Raw genomic sequence first — 21,682 nt, forward strand, 5'->3', positions numbered from 1 at the left:
CAAGGCTCTGCAAAGCTTTTATTGCTGCACGTGGAGGATGTTTTGAAGAGAACTCTTTGAAGAAGTTTAAGAAGTTCTGAACTTTTTTGTTTGTTGGTTTTAGTTTTTTTTTTTTTTTCAAATTGTAATAGTAATTTTTCACATTATTAATGTCCTGACTATACATTGTGATCAGCTGAATGCCACTTTGGTGAATAAAAGTACCAACTTCTTTACATAAGGGCAAAATCTGTACATTATTCCAAACTTTTGGCCACCAGTGTATATACGTATATACACCGATCAGCCACAACATTAAAACCACCTGCCTAATATTGTGTAGGTCCCCCTCATGCTGCCAAAACAGTGCCAACTTGCATCTCAACAGAGAATGGCCAGACTGGTTCGAACTGACAAAGTCTATGGTAACTCAGATAACTGCTCAGTACGGTTGTGGTGAGAAGAATAGCATCTCAGAATGCTATTCAGAGATGCAGGTTGGTGCTGTTTTGGCAGCATGAGGGGGACCTACACAATATATATATATATCCAAATCTAACCTCAAAACATTACGTTCGAGTTAATATTCATGCATTGACCTCCAATTAATTATGAACTGAAATTTCATATATTATGACAAGAAAACTACCAGTATTTTTAAAAGTCTTAGATTTGTAACAAATATTTGTTTCATTGGAACAGTTGAAGCACTTTTTTGCTTATGGTAAATGTATTGTGAAATTCACATTTAAGGGGGGGGGGAATCCACCCCATAGAGTGATTTACTCAACAAGAAAATGTTCATGTAGCCTTTTGGCATATACGCTCAATTAAAATCCGTTATTGTCTCTTGTGAATTAAGTTCAATAAAACATTTTCAACAATTACAAGGTAAAGTTTTTCAAGCTTTCAAGAGCATAGCCTACGTTTAAAAAAAAAAAATGAAAATGAAAAAATATTTTTAAAATATTTATAAAAATAAAAAAAGAGCAATCATTAAACTCTTTACGTAAGTTATGTGACGTTCTGAAAAAAAGTTTGTGACTAGAAAACCGACAGGACACAATTATAGCGCTGCTGTTGCTATGCAAGCGGACGACACGTTGCTACACTTTTGCGAGCTAAAGAAGTATCCAATGAATGTTGTGACTCCGCCCAATGACAGGTACAACTCTTCTTGAGAAACCTCTAAATCTGCGCTCTCTACTCTCAAACCAGTTCATCTAGCTCTAAAAACTACATAGAAACACCTCTCATTTACTCAGATTTGAACTAGCTGGACGGATAATCATGGATTTAATCTGAATCAATTTAGTGGGCTAACAGGTAAGCAGCCATTTGTGAAACATCCAGAAATCTCACAGATTTTTTTTATTTATTTTTTTTACATATTGTATTTGTGTAACTACGATTTTGAATAGTAACTACGATTGAGTATGACTTAGAACAAACTGGCAAATGGTTAATGATGTTACCTGTGTTACTAATAAAAAAATAAAATAAAAAATTATATATATATATATATATGCTTTTAATATAGTTGTCCAAGATTTATATATCTCAAGATTGATATACTCAATGTACTTTTTGGAGCTTGCTATAATCAAGATTTTTGTCATCCAAAATTTCTAATTTGGCTGAACCTATCAAACTACAAATTCCCACGAAAGTTTTGTCCGTTAATTTGATTAAAGGTTATGTAAAGATATTAAGAATTAAATATTTTTTAAACATTACTGAGTAGCGCCACATTTGATTTTTGACGGGAATGAAAACGAGGCTGTGAGGAATATTCTACATTCTAGATTACAGTTTCCACAACTCGTGTTTTCTGGAGTTTTTGTATAGAAAGTATACGATACTTTTTTCTTTTTTTGTTCGTCATCTGTACAACAAACACCAATTTAAACAACAGCACAACACATTGAACAGACTGCAAGTCTGTCCCTCAGCCTCCTTTTCATTCCTGCCTAAAATTTATTACGGCGCTGCTGTCAAATAAGGTTTATTTCATGTAAATAAGGTTAAAACTGATTAAAAATGTTTTATTTTATTTTTTTAAATCTGAGTCTAATTTTAGTGATCGCGCACACTCAACAAATGGTGAAAGGATGTAAACCCTGATAGCACACAAACATCACCCAGATGTCTATTTGATGTGTGTGTTTACATCTGGAAGACGTATTTTTTAGGTTGTTTGCTCATCTGCAACACGTCTATAAGACGTTTCCTCTCAGATATCAATAAGACATTCAGCTGATGTTTTTGAGATATTTATGATTTTAAATTTTTGTACATCTGATCTTTTTAGACATCCCTCAACAGACATATGTGTGCTATCTGGGAAAGTATTACTTTTTGTAATTTCTAATTCTAATTCTCTCTCTCTCTCTCTCTCTCTCTCTCTCACTCTTTAATAAGGAGCTGAGAGCTACAGCAGATAGAATGAGTTGGGGAGCACTATATGCCCAGCTGGGAGGGGTGAATAAACACTCTACCAGCTTGGGCAAGATCTGGCTGTCTGTCCTCTTCATCTTTCGCATTTGCATCCTTGTAATAGCTGCTGAGACAGTCTGGGGGGATGAGCAGTCTGATTTCATCTGTAACACACAACAGCCAGGCTGCAAAAACGTGTGTTACGACCACTTCTTTCCTGTCTCACACATCCGTTTCTGGTGCTTGCAGCTCATCTTTGTGTCCACACCAGCTTTGATGGTGGCTATGCATGTGGCATATCGCAAGCGCAATGTAAAGAAAGGCCTTATGGCCAACCGTGGTGACACTGTTAAAGAGGATGACCTGGAGAGCCTGAAGAAGAGACGTCTTCCCATCAATGGCCCGCTTTGGTGGACCTATACCTGTAGCCTGTTCTTCCGGCTCCTTTTTGAGGCAGGATTCATGTATGCCCTTTATTATGTCTATGATGGGTTTCAGATGCAACGCCTTGTGAAGTGTGAGCAGTGGCCCTGTCCCAATAAAGTTGACTGCTTTATCTCACGGCCAACTGAGAAGACAGTCTTCACCATTTTCATGGTGGGATCTTCTGCCATCTGTATTGTGCTCAATATGGCTGAGCTGGCCTACCTGATTGTGAAAGCATTGATGAGGTGCTCAGCCAGAGTCAAGGTGCGGCGCTCCTTTATACACCAAGATAAAATATCTTCAGAAAATGCACTCTTACAGAACCAGAAGAATGCGAGATTGCTGTCATCAGTTTCAGACTCCTCAAGCAATAAGACTGCATAAGATCATCCCTGCTACATCCAGTGACTTAATTCTACCAACATGGATGATAATAGGCTTGTAGAATTTTGACAGTGTTTAAAAGCATGTGCTTTATAGCTTGTGTTTATAGGTGAGAACACATGGCATTTGCAAACTTTAGAGCAAGTGTCAGGCATTGTTCATCACCAAGATGACATTCCTCCCCTAAGCCAAAGAATGATTAGTGTGTTTTGCACAAGTTGGAAATGGCAATGCTAAGTTTTGTAGTTTAAAAAAAAAAAGGTGTGTGTGTGCGTGTGTGTGTGTGTGTGTGTGTGTGTGTGTGGTGGCATTAGAAATGTCCTGCAGTGACTCCTGGTGGTCACAACTACATAACAAACTTCAGAGATTTTGTCCTTTTTTAGGGCTAATTTACTAACATGTGTTGTATTGTTAAACTTTTTCTCTTTTTTTTAACTTGTATTATTTCTTTTCTTTTTGTTTCATAACAATGAAAACAAAAGTTTTAGAACAGCGATATAATTTGTAGGCCTGATGGTTTTCTCTAATCTGTTTATACCTTTACATGTGTTTGTACCATGAATGGTTTAAATGTCTTCAACAATGGCCGAGCTTTGTTTAATTTTGATGTTATCCATAAGGTTGTCCATTGACTCCTACCAGGGATTTCACATCAGCTTACAACTGTGCCTTCTTTAATTGGGAACTTGCCTCCCTGTGCCCTTTAAATAACTTAGTCGGGTGAGTATGTTTAGGCCTGCTAGTGGCACGAACTTTGACCTTAGAGCTGTGACATCTTGTTAGTCAGTCTACCTGTTGACAGGTGAGTGAGCATGTTAACTGACAAAGTGCATCATTCACACTTTGCCAACTGTCCATTTTTGTCCCCTTCTGATTTATAAGGCTTTATAAGTCGGTAAAGAACAGATTAGTTTGCTATGGTTGTGTTTTAGCCATGGAAATTATTGCTATTAAAGTTTCCACATATTTACAGTATTGATGATGTCTTGTACCGTTTCAACCAGTCATAAAATAATTAAATTCACACTTTTATGTTTGCAAAAATGTTGGATAGAAATGTATCTTATGAATGTCCTATTAAAAACTCTTGGACTGTTTACTGTTTGTCAATATTGTGATTCTCAATGGTGGGTTCTCCCAGGAAAACCAATGGAGGGCGTTGCATTTCCAATCTATTTTAGGCAAGGCCTGCTGTATGACTGACCAAGGCAATAATTAACAATTTCAGAATTTTTACCAAGAGATGACGGTTATTGTGAGTTTAATATAATAAGCTTTTACCAATGCAATTTAAGCAATACAACACAAGCAAGAACGCTGTTCCGTATAACAAGTGAACAACATTTAATAGCTTATGGTTCCGAAAAAATTGGGCAGTTAGTTTGTGTATTTCTTATTCGCCAGAAAACAAAGAAGCCAACTCCGCTCACAGACAGCACTCAAACTCTGGTTTCAGACTAAAGGTGTTTTGTCCATGAACAAATCAGTTTTTTGAACAAATCTTTAAGGGGAACCAATCACTCCATTCACTTCCATTTTTTCCAGTGTTTTTTTAACCAACCAGTTTTTTCAGTGAATCAATGACTCACTCATAACATAAAAGAGGCTCATTTGTCGCCACCTACTGGTGTAAATATGTAATCTCCAAAACGGAATCTGTGAATGAAATCCAAAGGAATGATGAATCAAAATCCCCACTACTATTTGGAATGCCACAAGTGATACAATTAGTGAACTATCCCAGTGCTGTTGGAGCACTCTTGGAATGCCGCTAGTACAATCAGATTCAAGGACCGGAACTAACTGATGTATAATAATCACTAATAAAATAATTCAAATGCTAATTCCAGTCTCAACACTCTGGAACTTCCAAGTACATGTAACTCATTTGAAACTGAGAATAATGGTTGGTACTTCATGGTGAAGTAAAGAATTTGCCTCCATCGGACAGATCTATGTTAAATCGTGCCAGAGTATATTTAAAGTTGGCAGGGGCGTGGCGTGCGCTCTGACGGGCTCATGACTTTCTGAACGCTGCACTCATGCATGGCCATTCAATGTGACAGTAGCGATGGCTGGGAACGGGAGACAGCTGCGCTCCGTGAGACCCCGTCTCCACACTCCATTTGCCACGAAAAACTAGGTTTCCTACGAGAGGTTAGCCTCGGGTCTATGTGTGAAGAACTTTTGTGAATGAATAAGTTGGCCGGCCACTTTCAAAAGAGTTTGGTAAGCTGGCAAAGCTGCCAGGATTTGGGAACGGGGGGAACGGGGAGGGCTCCTGCTACCTTGGGAGGTCTGTATGCTTTTCAACGCACTCAAATTGTGGCACCAGTGGCCGCTGGATATTGCTTTCTATAGATAAGTTTGGCAACTTCGGTCAAGGTATGCTTTAAGTCAGGTGTGCGAAATCTTTATAATTTTACATCAAAATAATTGATACCAAAATAATGAATGACTTTTTGCCAGCTGGTAGGCCAACAACTTTGACTCCAGTGGTTTCTGCCTATTAACAGCTAACCTCATTTAGACACATTTCAAGAAGCCCTCTGTTGTTAGAGGTGACAGGTATGATACATAATAAGTTTGACCTCGCACCTGATGCAGGTGCGTCTGGCACACATTTGAAACATTGTTCTATTACTAACATCAGTTAAATAGATCAACTGCTGCATTTCGGAATTAAATGGTTAGCTGATCAGAGACGCAACAAATTAGAGATCATTTTAAAACTAACAACTCTAATAATGATAATAAAATAATAACTACTTAAGTAGTAGATAATAACTACTACAAAGGATTGAGTTTGTTAAGGATGATTTGATAGACAAAAAAAAAAAAAAAAAAAAAAGCCATGCTGAAAATTTGTAATTTTACTAAATTGCTAAAAAAAATAAATAAATAAATAAATAAATAAATAAATAAAAATTATGCTGTTATCTATGAAACTGGAGTAATATTTCAATAAATCTACATCTAATTTTAGTTGTTCAAATATTTTTTTTAACATATGAAAGCTATGTTTACAGATGTATTTAAGGAAAATAACTTAAACAGATGCCATTATTATTATTATTATTATTATTATAACGTAACTAGCTCTCTTTTTTTCAGGGTCATAGATTTGATATACAACCTTAGTCGATGGATTTGCCACCCTCAATACAACAACATTTTAGTAAGTAGAATGATGTTTTCTGCCAATTGTATGTGTTTTGATGTTGTCTGGGGATTTGTGTACTAGTTGCAATGCTGTCATTCCTGCTCAGTGTAACTCAGTCTCACCATTTATTTGTGCCTAATACGATAAAGTTGAAAATATGTTCATCAGAAATCTATAGGTTATGTCTTGACACACATTTCTGGATCCATAACCATTCTTCAAAGCACTTATCCTACTGGATGAATTTATGAAGACAGTTTAAACACCAAAGAATTATACATGTATAGTTATGATACATCACTTTATTGCAGATCATGAACTTTGTTTGAAAACTATAAAGCGGCCTGGCTTTTACAGTGCCCTTTATCCTTATTTGAATGCATGTTTCTTCTTGATGTCCTGAAATTGGGTCCATCAGGGCCCTCCACACATCACTGTCCAGTCAACGCTTTCAACTGTTTTTGAACATTATAATGTCGATCTCAGCACATGCCTGCGGGGCAGTGAAGCGAACAGGTGAGAGAGAAAGAGACTGTGTGTATGAGTGTGGTGGAAAAAAAAAGTGTGTGTATGAGTGCATGCGTGTGTGTCAGTGGTTGGAGAGAAAGCGAGCCAGAGAGAGTTTGCTTACACTGTGCATGCCAGGTTCATAGCAGCCAGTTAGAGAGTTAAATAGAGAGGGGTCACAAAATCATTACATTTATGTGAAAAGTCTTTTATGTGATTTACTGTGAAAAGTGGCTGTGTCTTTATTGATTCGGTCAATTTTCCTAAACGTCATTTGATAAACTGTGCCGGGGACTGGCGAGTGCTTCATCAGGGCTGACCGTTCGGATCTTACGCAGAGCCGTGAAATGCTGTGTGAGTTCATGAGGGATGTGTATTATGTGTTAATAGATGTTGCAGAAAAAAGTCTGCTTGTTCTGTCAGTTTAAACTGTGTTTATCATGTGTTTAAATGTACCTTTACAATGCAGGCCTAGACAAACCATACACTGTACTCATGATTCGTTGTGAAGTTCCAAAGCGTGTCTTTGTGTAGACTGCAACATTAATATTGTTTTTCATCATATTTTTCATCATAACTACTTCACAATCCCTCTCTTCCCCTCTTAACTCTTTCCTTCACCTGACTCTCTCTCTCTCTCTCTCTCTTGCTCTCGCTCTACTCCTCGTTCGCTCTTTCTGCAGACTGTACTTTCTCTCTAGGCTAGAAATCGTGAAGCATGGGTGACTGGAGCTTTCTTGGGCGGCTCTTGGAGAATGCACAGGAACACTCAACTGTGATCGGCAAAGTCTGGCTGACAGTACTCTTCATTTTTAGGATTCTGGTGTTGGGGGCAGCGGCCGAGGAGGTCTGGGGGGATGAGCAGTCTGACTTCACCTGTAACACACAGCAGCCCGGCTGCGAGAACGTCTGTTACGACGAGGCCTTCCCCATCTCCCACATCCGCTTCTGGGTGCTCCAAATCATCTTTGTGTCCACGCCGACACTCATCTACCTGGGCCATGTACTGCACATCGTTCGCATGGAGGAAAAGAGGAAAGAACGCGAGGAGGAGCTTCGAAAGGCGAGCAGACTCCAGGAGGAGAAAGAACTCCTGTACAGAAACGGAGGTGGAGGGGATTCGGGAGGACGGGGTGGGGGCGGTGGCGGAAAAAAGGAAAAACCGCCAATCAGAGACGAGCATGGGAAAATCCGTATCAGAGGTGCCTTGCTGCGCACCTATGTGTTCAACATAATTTTCAAGACGCTGTTTGAAGTGGGCTTTATTTTAGGTCAGTATTTCCTCTATGGTTTCCAGTTAAGGCCCTTGTATAAGTGCGCGCGGTGGCCCTGCCCGAACACGGTGGACTGCTTCCTTTCCCGGCCCACAGAAAAAACCATCTTCATCATATTTATGCTTGTGGTGGCTTGCGTGTCCCTTTTGCTGAATTTGTTAGAAATCTATCACCTTGGATGGAAGAAAGTCAAACAGGGTATGACCAATGAGTTTGCCCCTGACCATGAGTTACTGCCCGATTCGGATGAAGCAGAGCCCGAGTCCGTGATCACATCTCCCAGAACTGCCCCACCCACCCTCAGCTACCCGCCACACTACACGGAGGTGGCGGTGGGTGGCAGTCCCTTCCTGCAGCCTGTGTCGGCACCCTCCACAGCAGAGTTCAAGATGGACCCTCTGCACGAGGAGCTGGTGGAGTCCTCGCCTTTCTACATCAGTAACAACAACCACAGGCTGGCCGCTGAGCAGAACTGGGCCAACCTGGCCACCGAGCAGCAGACTCGGGAGATGAACGCCGCCTCCCAGTCGCCTTCCTCCTCCTCCTCTCGTTCCTCTGATAAGGGGCGGAAAGCCAAAGATGCTGCTCAACCCACCTGCACCCCCACCTCGACTGGTGACAGTTTGAGTGGTGGGGCAGAGGAGGGCCACGTCACCACTACAGTGGAGATGCACGAGCCACCCATCATTTTCACTGATGCTCGACGACTGAGCAGGGCTAGTAAAGCCAGCAGTGTAAGAGCAAGACCCAATGATCTGGCAGTGTAGTTGCCCTCTACCCCAACTCCAAAGCTCAGATTTACTTACATGCAAAAACACAACAAATACATTCTCACAAAAAGAGGAAATGAGAGGCAGATTGCTGGAACTTAAAAGTTATCCTGAAGATAATTCCATTCATAAATATTTCTGAGCCGTGCAATCAGTGAGTTGAGTCTGTGAGCAGTGTTAAATGGTCTCCTGCAGAACTGCTCTGAAGGGGTTCATTTTCAACTTTTCTGAATTAATTTGTGGTTATGAAGTCATTGAATGGAGTGACATACTTGATGCAGTTCTGGTGTACAGGCAAAGTAATTACGCACCTTCGCTCGGTTTTAATACAGTCAGGTCAAGCATACTAGAAAACAAAGTTCCGATGGTCATTATGTCTACATGTATGTGATTTGTTGAAAAAATTGTACCTGGAAATTAGTCATGAAACAATGACAAGGCCTTAATGTTCTGGAGCATAATATGTGTCAGGTTGTACATTGCTCGGGAGAAAAGTTTAAAAATCAGCACAAATTCAGCACTTTCTCTTTGCTGTTGCAGATTGTCCTTTATTTAGTTTTGTTTTTTGTGCCATCAATTCCATTTAGTAATAATTGTATCCAAGTTTTATTCATAAAATTTTGTAAATAAACAAAATAACACAAATCAATTTGATGGAATTTTGTTATGAAATTGAAAAGTGTAAATCTTAAAAATAGGCCAAAATGTTTTTTGTTTTGTTTTTTTATGATATGGGCTGCTAAATTATTGAAAATTGAGTCCACACCTTAGGTGTGCAAGAAAGGTAAAATAATTTAACGGTCCATCACCAGTTGTTCCTTACATGTATTAGCACTGACTAGACACAGGTTCATTAAGCTTAAAGCTTTAGGCACAACTCAGTGATTCACATTTTCAGAAACTGGTTCCATCTACTTATTATTAGCTAGTCATGGCATTGATGGAGGAAGAAAATTGAGGATTAAGGAACAATTATGGACTACAGCAAGAATATTAAGAGGAAAAGTAAATACTTGAATGCCCTCTAAGTTAAAATCACTCAACACAGAAATGATAAAATATTATGAATGATAGAATTAGAAATGAGATATAAAAATGATTCATGAGATATAAAATGATAAATGAGATATAAAAATGATTCACCATAGTTGAAGGAACTAGTTCAAGTTGATAAATTCCTAAATGCCGATCTTTTACTGTTCTCTGTTCAGTTATTCCAGAATCTGTCTCATCGTTTCCTCACTCTAGAGAAAATCTAAATGTTGGGGGAAGAACCCACAGTAAAAAGCACATTGCAAACCTCTATGCTTCACTATAAATATATTATACAAACAGAGGATCAGGTTAACCGTACATTTGAAATGAAAATATTACAAACAATGTCAAATTTGGAGGCAAATGACAGTGAAACATTTAGATAACTGAGTTTTAATTAATATATTTTGTGTATTCCCTGGACCATGTTTCTTTTTTCCCCATTTCCATTCTTTATTTTTTATTATTTTCAATCCCATGATCTGAAGTTCACCTCTTGCTCCTGTATTACATTTGAGAGTTTTGATTTACATCCATGTCCAGTATTTGCCATCAGAAAAACATGATCAATTTTTGATGTTAATCTGATGTGGGGTGGGAAGGGGGGGGGGGGGAGGAGTGGTACTAACTCTCATTCATGTGACATTTGAAATCCTTATTGCTTTTATTTTTAAAAGTTTGTACAAAAATTAAGGAATTGGTTGAGAATGAGTACAAAAACATTTATCGGAACATTGCTTTTCTGTAGTCAGTTCATTGAAAGTAGTTATTTAAAAATGGACATACAGAGATGCTGATAGGAAGTTCCACATTTCTCTTTTTTTGTCCAGTTTCAGGTTACTGTGAGGCCCTCATTTTCACTGACTACTACTGCTGTTATAAGCTAGGACATGCACAGCCTTTGTCATAGTATTAGTAAAGACAGGCCATCCATAAAAACCATAAAAATAAACTCCTTTCCTTTGGGACCCTTTGAAACTAAATGTACTTTTCTTTTATTGTTAGGTGCATGTTTTGCAATCCAATTAAAGAGACAGTTGAAGGCTGCCCTAAATTAGAACCATTGCCTCATCATACAGAGACTGTGCAGGTTTTGGCTCGTGACGGTAATAATTTCGCTTTAATCAGATCACACTATTTACAGATGTATTTTATTTATTTTCTGTTGTTTTAATGTATCCAAAACAAAAGTGTGTTATTTCGTCATTTTTGGTTCTTAAAGTTTACATTTTAGTAAATAGTTGAAGATTTGCACATTTAGGCAAAATACACTGTTCAATAATTCTTACATTGATAGAAAGGAGGAAATATATTTTGATCCTTAAAGGAAAATGTCTTAATGGTAAAACTTGTTGTGTTAATGGCAGTATTATTCCACTTAAATAACATCAAATGTAATTCATAAAAACAGCACTTGTAGAGTATAAGAAATATACACGTTTCCCATGTTTTATTTTAGGACTGTTGTGGTGGCCTGAAAGGACCGCAGGAAATTTGAACTTTATGGATTGTAACATTTAATTAATTCTGAATTTTAATTGGCCAGCCAGCTCTTTCCTATCTCAATCCGTTTGTAGTGTACTTAGTTGCAGCCCATTATTCTCAGATAACACTCATTTCTTGAACTTCTTGAACTGATTATCTCAAGCAGAGCTGATTATTCTGACCAATCAGGGAAATGAACCACCTACATATGCTCAGAACAGCAGCCTGTTTAAATGCTGTCTCAAGAGAAGTGCCTTGTGTATTAAATTTTATAAGAACAAGTTGATGTAAATGTTCATTTACCTCAAATGTTTACAAAGCTGTTACTAAATAAACTTTTTGTACCATAACTGTACTCTGTCTTGTTTCATTTTTATTTAATTTTTATTTTTATGATCTTTTTTTAAGGTTGGGCTGTAATTAAATCATTTTATAATTTTTGAGCACCCCCGATTTACTTATTTAACTCTAATTAAGCTATAACTGTAACTGTTTAAAAGCTAATAACGCTTTATGATTTAATGGTATAGTTCACTCAAAAAAGAAAATTCAGTAATCATTTACTCACCCTTATGTTGTTCCAAGCCCATATGACTTTCTTTTTTACGTTTAACAAAAAGGAGCTGTTAGGCAGAATGTTAGCCTCACCATTCACTTTTATTTATGAAAAAAAAAAAGAAAGATGTAATGAACACCTGGAGTTCGCTAGTTTGAATCCCAGGGCGTGCTGAGTGACTCCAGCCAGGTCTCCTAAGCAACCAAATTGGCCCGGTTGCTAGGGAGGGTAGAGTCACATGGGGTAACCTCCTCGTGATCGCCATAATGTGGTTTGTTCTCGGTGGGGCGCGTGGTAAGTTGAGCGCGGATGCCGCGGTGGGTGGCGTGAAGCCTCCACACGCGCTATGTCTCCGTGGCGAAGCGCTCAACAAGCCACGTGATAAGATGCGCAGGTTGATGGTCTCAGATGCGGAGGCAACTGGGATTCATCCTCCGCCACCCGGATTGAGGCGAATCACTACGCCACCACGAGGACTTAAAAGCGCACTGGGAATTGGGCATTCCAAATTGGGTGAAAAAGGGGGGAAAATCCCCCAAAAAATTATAGTGTATGGTGACTGAAGCTTATTTTCTGCCTAATATTTCATTTTATGCTGCACAGATGAAAGAACATCATATGGGTTTTGAACAACATGAGGGTAAGTAATTGATGACAGAATTATCAGTTTTGGGTGAACTAACTCTTTAATCCTTAACATGAATATTTCCAACTGGTGATCAAGGCCAGAGGTGCTTATCAAGAACACCATCATAATAAGACAAAATCTGCAGGATGCTTTAATACATCCAACATACTCATACGACCTTTATGCTTATCAGTCTCCCACTCCAGATTCCGAGAGGGGATGTGAGAATGAGACTGCATGATGAGGGAGACAGAAATGACACATCACCCCTACAATCCACACAGTCCTTCTAACACAGTTCACATTTATAAATCAGAAAGGAAATCCATCTGGAAGTTCTCCTGTAAAGGCAGTTTGCTCCACACAGGCCCAAGGATGGTATACAACCATAACATGAGTTTAACGTTTGTACGTGAATTGTTGTTCTCTGGGGGAGCACACAAACAGCGTAAGAAGTAGTTAACTACAAGCAGCAATGCATTGCAATGCAATGAAACAACATTTCGAGCAGCATTGAGAGTAGCTCCCCTTTTTTTCTTAAAGTATTTTTTTTTTAAGTGCCAATTCAAAGGTGCACTCAGTAATTTTTTCCTCATAAAAATGTTTTATTCCTAAAGAAATGAATTGAATTCTGAAATATACGGTATGTTTACAATCATGACCACTCACATGTGATGAAGACTCAAGTTATATCAGTAACCTTATAAAAAGTTGTTTTATTCTACATGGAGAGGGCCCTCGTGGGGGCTGCCATGTTAGAATCACATGACCAGCTGAATACTATTTGCTTAATCTCAGTTACCACCTTGTTACTGGGCACTTTCACTCATGGATTAAATAAATCATGGCTGACTGTCATTAGTGAATTTCTACAATGGTATTGGTAACTAAAATCTATATTGCTTAAATTATGCTGCATCCACACCCCTAGGTGTCAGTGTAAGTCCAAGTTTAAGACAAAATATATATAAAAATATATATATATATATATATATATCAGCTGTAACATCAGCTGTCATCAGCTGTAACATCACTTCAAATCGTCAAGATGTAAGTTAAAGTATACTTCTCAGCAGCAGCGAGTGTCGACATTTTTGTATATAGCTTTTCCATTGCTAAACAACTGTTTACAACCAGTGAGTCACAGAGGCACGCTGATATGAAGGCTCTGTTGCTCGTGTGTGTGTGTGTGTGTGTGTGTGTGAGTGTGTGAGAGAGAGAGAGAGAGTGTCTGAGAGCGAAAGAGAGGGAGGGGGAGTGCGAGGGTGCTTTCCACAGATATTAAAATATATTTTGGGGGGCAAGTAAAGACGCTGGCTACCACACCTGGAGTCGCAAGTTCGAATCCAGGGCATGCTGAGTGACTCCAATCAGGCTTCCTTAGCAACCAATTGGCCCGGTTGCTAGGGTGGGTAGGGTCACGTTGGGTTAACCTCCTCGTGGTCACTATAATGTGGTTCTCGCTCTCGGTGGGGCGCGTGGTGAGTTGTATGTGGATGCCGCGGAGAATAGCGTGAGCCTCCACACGCGCTAGGTCTCCGCGGTAACACGCTCAACAAGCCACGTGATAAGATGCGCGAGGCAACTGAGATTCGTCCTCCACCACCCGGATTGAGGCAAGTCACTACGCCACCACGAGGACTTAGAGCGCATTGAGCGCCAAACTGGGGAGAAAAGTTATAGAAACTGTTGTATTAATCAAGTCGTGGGGTGTGTTTACATTAAGGCTGTTTGTTGGTTGTGACTCGATACTGTATGTGTGTGTGTATCTATGTGTTTTATTATGTATAAGTGTTAGTGTGGGTGAGACGAGAACGAGAGAGAGAGTGGGTTTTTGACTGAAACTGAAATACATTTTGGATAATATAAACATTGTTTGTCATCCTTACCCAATGCACATAGCCAGTGTATTTGTTTTATTTGGTTATTTTGCTGTGGTAGCCTGTACTGCTCTTTGGAATAACTCAAATAATTTGGTGAAGTGATATGGAATCGTTATGTGTGGTCAAAACCTGATATTGCTTCATAGCCGTGTGTTTACTGTAAAATAATTGCACACCTTAGAACGTCTGTTAACCCATCAGAATCAAGCATTCAACATACCCATGGTATAACATACTATAATGCTTGGATATGTTTAATATTAACATTAAACATTAATTGGGGGATATTGTGTTTATTGATCACAATTTGTTTAACAGGCTATGTTTTCTGGTAGAGTTATGTAACATGTTTACTAATATTCATGTTTTTTACGTTTTTTATAACATTGCTGCAGTTTCTAGTTTCCATAAGTGTGTGTGTGTGCCGTTGTTGTCTCATTTCTTTATCCCCAGTTACAGAAATACACAAGCTGTTGTCACGATCCATTGCCCTTTTAGAAAAGTCCAAGTAACCTTAAACCATGAGATTCATCCATGCAGAAGAGCAGTGCCAAAACACAACTGACCAGGGGCGTAGCCAGAACATTTTTTCAGGGGTGGCCAGGTAAGACCCAATGATTTTATTGGGGTGGCCAAAAAATTCACTACTGACTGTGACATGCTGTACCAAAAGCAAATTCTACAGACAGAAATTCTGTAAATTCTACAGTATTTATAGATCACAAATGTACACAAAGAATTTAAAGTTATCAATTTATTTCCAATGCCATACAAAAGTATTGATACAAAAAATGTATTGCTTGCATATCTAAAAAAAAACAAGGCTGGGTTGGTGTCGATGTTTGATGCATGTTTTTACTAGCTGTACTAATGTAGTCACGAGTTCAGAACCCAACTTGATCCACTATTCCATGTTGCTGAATGTGCCATTATGTATTGATCCTACATTGGCATTGTTGGCATGGATACATGTAGTTTCTTTTTCCACGATAATGCATTGAAGTCAGAAACAAGTGACCAAGCATCCCCACGTCAATAAATAATGCAATAAAGTTGGCTTGATGTTGGACGTTCTTGATTCATAAATAGTAGCAAATTTAGGGACCGTCTCTAAAGATACAGCAACATAGGAGCATAAAAATCTAAAACATTTACAAACATTTCCATAACATAGACTATACAGCTTCAGTAACATTTGAAGCAAATGACTTACAGGCATACAACCAACTCCAAAGTGTGCATGTAGGTGCCAGCAGTAATGCACACCTTTTTGATTTTTGATATAATAAAAAAAAACAATTCCAATTATATGTAAGCATTTCTAAATTCATCAGTATTGTTATAGGCCTTGGTGTCGGGATCTGGATTTTATTTTGTGGAAAAGCGGATCATGTTGGATTCTGAACTTGTGACTACGTTGGTACAGCTAGTAAAAACATGCATCAAACATCCACACCAACTCAGCCTTGTTTTTTTTTATATGCAGCCAATAACCTACAAACAAGTGAGTCTTAAATAATGCCTAAACTAAAGACTCTGCTAACTAAATTCAGCTGACTCGATACATGTGTTAATGGACTATGATTATAGCATACTCGGACAGCACATTGTTTCCTAGAGCTGGCAGAAAATACTCAAAACAGACACAAGCAGCGTATCTATCAACCACAAATAATATAATATTGAGCAGCAAAAAAAACGTCGGAGTTGCACTGGAGTGACATCAGCTCCCCTCTTCGAATGATTGGCTAGAGGAGGAGCTTTCGATCAAGAACTATTGGACCAGTGGGGATGCAAGACGCCCCCTGATTTACATGAAACTCTACTCACAAGTTTTGGAAAACCAAGCGCAGAACTTGGAGACAAAAGTAAAGAAAAATACAATGTAAGCATACAAAAAAATAAAAAAATTAAAAATTAAAATATGAGCAAAATTGTCAGAGAGCACAAAAAACAGTAATATAACCAATTTTGTTTGCAATTCTGATGACTTTGCTTGAATTTTTTTTTTTTTTTTTTTTTTTGCAGCACATTTTAAATGTGTTTATATATTTTTGATTCATGCTTGTTATTTTTTGACCTGTGCTTATTATTTTGATCTGCATTTTTTATTTATTTTTGCACTTATTATTTTTTGATTCACGCTTATTATTTTTGGATCCGTGACCGCAATACATTTGGCGTTGGAGTGAATGAGCATTTGAGAGTTTTGGCCAGATGAGACGAAACCTCCAAGAACTTCTTCAGCTCTTTCCTCAGAACACATACAGCAGGTCACACAGCATGTGTTTGGAGACATGATGAGACTGAAATGATCAATGGAAGTGATATGACGTCACACCTCTACACACAGAGGTTTGTGCCTTGTGGGCGGTTTGCAGCTGTTCATCCTGAATAGCGCAGACTGTTTGCATCATACAGTGGCAAAAAATTCACCTGTTTGTCAGTGTTGTCAAAAGTGCTTTGCACAACAGGGGTGGCCAGAGGGGTGGCCAAGCTTCAATCAGGGGTGGCACTGGCCACCCATGGCCACTACCTAGCTACACCCCTGCAACTGACATAAAATGTTACTTTGCCAGTTACTTGCAATTTTAGGTTTTAACCACAGATGTCTAAAGAGAGCCCAAAATTATATAGTGCAGCTTTAATGGAATTTGAATAATTAACATGTTGTGTAACTACAATTCTGTCAAATCATCTTGCTGATTAGCACTTGCTTCTGTTTCACACATCAAAACTAAATACAGAGCAGAAAAACTTCTTAAAGACATTTAATGGGAGAGAGCGAATGTCAGAAGGATATTATATTTTAAGCACAATGTTGTCATTAACATTAAAGTTTAATGCTTGAGTCGCTGAATGGAGTCTTCATCTCATGTGAATATACTATACATTGATTTTAAAGGTAAAACTTTTGTGGAAAAATTGCAAAAACAAAGAGCACCTTTAAAGCACTTTAAACACCCAAATAGATCAATGGTAGTTTTGTGGCTTTTATTCCATGTCTATTACCCATATAGAGCAATAGTGTACTTCTTAAAGTTGACAAAATTCTCTTTTAGCAGAAATAAGCATATATCTTTAGGGAAAATAGACCAAAAAAAAAAAATGCTGACTCATCTTGTACTACACATATTTTTTTAAGCCCTTTGAAATGTCCCACCCAAAGTTCCTGTTTCAATGGGAAAAATGCCAAAACAGGAAAGACAACTGGGCTCGACAAGTGATTTAATGGATTCTTTAAATTCCGAGGAGCTTGTAGCTTAGCTATATTTTCAGATCAGTTTCCCCAAGACTGCAGTACACACAAATAACAACAATAACATATATACATAAAAATCCTAATCCTAATTAAGACACTCAGTAATACTTGCCCTGTTGTTGGGTTTACGTAAGTAGGAGCTGAAATTCTTTAAATAACTTCCAGCTGAAATCTGAGCAATTTCCAAATGTCTGTAGATACCAAGTTCATATGTACAAACAATAGTACGCAAGTATAAACACCATGGGACCACGCAGCTCAGGAAGGAGACGCATTCTGTCTCCAAGAGATGAATGTAGTTTGGTGCAAAAAGTGCAAATTAATCCCAGAACCACAGCAAAGGACCTTGTGAAGACGCTGGAGGAAATAAGTAGACAAGTATCTATATCCACAGTAAAAACGAGTCCTATATCGACATAACCTGAAAGGCTGCTCAGCAATGAAGAAGCCACTGCTCCAAAGCCACCATAAAAAAACAGATTACAGTTTTCAAATGCACATGGGGACAAAGATCTTACTTTTTGGAGAAATGTCCTCCGGTCTAATGAAACAAAAATATAACTGTTTGGCCATAATGACCATTGTTATGTTTGAAGGAAAAAGGGTGAGGCTTGCAAGCCGAAGAACACCATCCCAATCGAGAAGCATGGGGGTGGCAGCATCATGTTGTGGGGGTGCTTTGCTGCAGGAGAGACTGGTGCACTTCACAAAATAGATGGCATAATGAGGAAGGCAAATTATGTGGATATATTGACAGCAACTTCTCAAGACATCAGCCAGGAAGTTAAAGCTCGGTGGCAAATGGGTCTTCCAAATGGACAATGACCCCAAGCATACCTCCAAAGTTGTGGCAAAATGGCTTAAGGACAACAAAGTCAAGGTATAGGAGTGGCCATCACAAAGACCTGACCTCAATCCAACAGAAAATTTGTGAGCAGAACTGAAAAAGTGTGTGCGAGCAAGGAGGCCTACAAACCTGACACATTTACACCAGTTCTGTCTGGAGGAATGGGCCAAAATTCCAACAACTTATTGTGAGAAGCTTGTGGAAGGCTACCCAAAACGTTTGACCCAAGTTAAACAATTTAAAGACAATGCCAGGTGGTTGGGTTAAAATAAATCTGTATAGTCCTTGGCCATTTCACATTTAATACTAGCAAAAATGACAGGAGTGCTCAAAACTAAGAGGGTTTTGGCTTGGTTTAATAGGGTCAGAGGAAATCCTGGATCGAAGGCGCCTGGTCCAAAAGTGGGATAAGAATGTGTGCCAGTCTGTTCCCAGAGCTTAAGAGGAGTGATGGAAGATCATAAGGATCATTACTATGGGAAACATGATGAATAACTTTATCTGTTATACGTTTTGAATATCTGGGCATGCAAAATACACATTAAAGGTTCACCCCTAAACTAAAAAATTCAGTCATTTGAATTTGTAGATGAACTATCCCTTGAAGCACTAAATTCACATTCATCAAAAAACTATTAATATCAGATCAGAACAAATAAAGATCCTGTGAGAATACATTAAGTTGTCTTCACACACTTAGCCATACAATTTCATAAGGTGAAAAGCTTAATGGTCCTGAACAGAATCTATGTCAAAGGGACTACAGTGAAAGCAGGGGATGTTGAAGGGAGGTGGATCCCAACACTACCAGGTAAAACAAAAACAACTTAATATCTGACAGTGAGTTCAAGTTCAGAGACCTCACATTGGCATCTTTAATTCTCACCGCACTGATTCATCTGAACTGACACTTATTACATTTAGTCAGCATGTGCTGTGTGTGGGAACGGCCGCATACATATAGCAGTTGAAGCAGCACCATTGGCTTTCTTGTGCTCTGTGGCTAGTTATCTGTGAGAGGACAAGGGTGTTGGGTTATTTTAGGGGCAAAGGATTAGAGAGACAATGTCAATTTCAAACAGGCAAACTTCCTGCCAAGGTTACAATGAACACAGAATTCATTTTAAGTGTTGTTTAAAAAAATAATAAATACATAAACATATATAAATAATAAAAAGAAGAAAGACAGTGATTGTTATAAGGAGAACAAAACAATTCCATAAAACAAAATGGATTGCTTGTAGAACAGGATTGTGGGAAATAGAGCGTGGAGCCAGGCACCGAAGAGAAGGTGATAGGCAATAGTTGTCAAGTCCAGTGTTTGAGGGGTATCATTAGATTGGTTGCACTGCTATCTGTGAAGGGCAGTGTCTGTGTGTAGGGCTTGACTTCACCATGCCCGAACTGAAAACACAGGCAGTTATTTATAGCCTTTAATCACCTTGGAAATTTATGCAGCCTCTCTGCCCGAATACCACCAGGCCCTGTTGTTTATATCAGGAGAGCCACTCAATATGTTTGGGGCCCCTTTTCACATTCAGCCAGGTTCTAGGTGTATGTGCAGTAAATAAGTGTTGTTTTAATGTTTTCATAATGGATTTGAATTCATAATCTTTGTTTCTTTCATGAAATTGGAAGAGAGAAATCATATTTCTGTGAAAATGTTAATCACATATTGTCATACTGTATGTGTCACATGTGTCAAGATAATAGAAGAGCACACAGATCACACAGTTTATGTGTGTTTCTTCAACTTTGGGCACTGAAAATTCTCACCAGTGTTGTTTCCATTACAACTGAAATTCTGTTGTGTGTTTAATAGAATTCTATGGTGGAAATGACAGTGATGGGAATTACATTTTTTAACAGTTTTTGAAATAAAATGGCAGACTCCTTTGTCTTGCTAAGATTAATTGCATAGCTAACATTTTACATATCCTAAACATGTAATTAAATAACATTTTGTACTTGCTTGTTTTGATATTTGGGGGCATTCTGCCCATGGTTTTAGGGTTTTCAGGGTTAGTTAATCAGGGTTAGTCTCTAATAGCAAAATACCAATGATAGTGACTCCAACAGGTTGGGTGATCCTTATATTAGCATTGGAACAAATAACAGCCAAAACAAAACTTAATTTACTGGTTAGGTTTTATCCACAATTTGTTTAACAAAGTGTAAGTAGAGATCTGTTGTTCTGCTTATGCTCACAGGCCACACTCCCAGTACTTTGTGTTAGTTCCTAAACAGAGATAGGTCATCCTAAATTTAACGTCATATATTGGAGACAAGTGTTGCAAATAAGTCCTACAAGACAAGCTGAATGGGACAACAGGTGCCCAAGAGTATTAAGAGAGTATTTCTGATTGACAAGTAACATTATACTGTACATGTTACATGAACAGGCAAGCTTGTAATAGAGCAGCTTCAACATTCAAGACACTATCATCACTTAACTGATCGCTGATTTTCTTTTTTTTTAGCATTAATCATTTCTCAATGCTTTTATGGCTCTTTCATAACCTATGCAAAAACAAAATGGTGAGAAATGTAGTTGTCATTTATTTTCAATTTGTCCTTTGAATGTAGTTTAGTTTTAGTTTTCAATCTGTTCCATCTAGTATTATTGCTGTCGAGTGGCATTTTCATATTTAATGAAGGTTGTAAAGGTTTCACATGTTATAGTATATTGTGTTTCAAAAACTAAACTTAAATTGTGATCATTTTTATTTTATTTTGGTTTGTATTGAAGTCATGAACATATATATTTGCTTAATTTCTCAAATTATATTAGTATTATTTTAAATTACATTTAATGGAACTTTTTATTTTTATTTATTTATTATTTTTTTCCAATTATTTTTCGTTAACGATAATAACCCAGACTTTAGTGCAGCTGGTGCATCACAAACTGCCCCTCCTCCTCCCTCAGCCAGGTCCCTGTTGTTTTATAATTAAATGGTGACATTAGTTCATATCATGTGATTGTAAAAGGATTCATCACACATTAGAGGGCCTAATCGCCACCTATAGTCTGCCTCTCGCCTGTG

The 21,682-nt window shown here is 38.2% G+C and overlaps 2 protein-coding genes across 7 annotated transcripts; both read left to right on the forward strand.

Moving 5' to 3' along the window:
* The first annotated feature begins 1,201 nt into the window (after window positions 1–1,201).
* Window positions 1,202–3,571, forward strand: gjb8 (gap junction protein beta 8). The gene is made up of 2 exons (XM_051710392.1): window positions 1,202–1,305; window positions 2,401–3,571. Exon 2 carries the CDS (start codon window positions 2,425–2,427, stop codon window positions 3,223–3,225), a length of 801 nt encoding a protein of 266 aa, XP_051566352.1. The 5' UTR covers window positions 1,202–1,305; window positions 2,401–2,424; the 3' UTR covers window positions 3,226–3,571.
* Window positions 3,572–5,290: 1,719 nt separating this feature from the next.
* LOC127448437 (gap junction alpha-3 protein-like) lies at window positions 5,291–11,803 on the forward strand. 6 transcript variants are annotated; one of them, XM_051710949.1, is made up of 3 exons: window positions 5,291–5,382; window positions 6,340–6,403; window positions 7,579–11,803. In XM_051710949.1, the coding sequence occupies exon 3, from the start codon at window positions 7,614–7,616 to the stop codon at window positions 8,934–8,936; it is 1,323 nt and encodes a 440-aa protein (XP_051566909.1). In that variant the 5' UTR covers window positions 5,291–5,382; window positions 6,340–6,403; window positions 7,579–7,613; the 3' UTR covers window positions 8,937–11,803. The 6 variants fall into 6 exon arrangements, with proteins under 6 accessions (XP_051566909.1, XP_051566908.1, XP_051566907.1 ...); XM_051710948.1 differs by having other exon boundaries at window positions 5,300–5,626; XM_051710947.1 differs by having other exon boundaries at window positions 5,300–5,610.
* Window positions 11,804–21,682: the final 9,879 nt, after the last annotated feature.

The sequence above is a fragment of the Myxocyprinus asiaticus genome, chromosome 11, assembly GCF_019703515.2.
Source record: "Myxocyprinus asiaticus isolate MX2 ecotype Aquarium Trade chromosome 11, UBuf_Myxa_2, whole genome shotgun sequence".
Classification (NCBI taxonomy): domain Eukaryota; kingdom Metazoa; phylum Chordata; class Actinopteri; order Cypriniformes; family Catostomidae; genus Myxocyprinus; species Myxocyprinus asiaticus.

Excerpts from the sequence above, each read along its gene's own strand:
- gjb8 (XM_051710392.1), top strand. The coding sequence starts at position 2,425 with ATGAGTTGGGGAGCACTATATGCCCAGCTGGGAGGGGTGAATAAACAC.
- LOC127448437 (XM_051710949.1), top strand. The coding sequence starts at position 7,614 with ATGGGTGACTGGAGCTTTCTTGGGCGGCTCTTGGAGAATGCACAGGAA.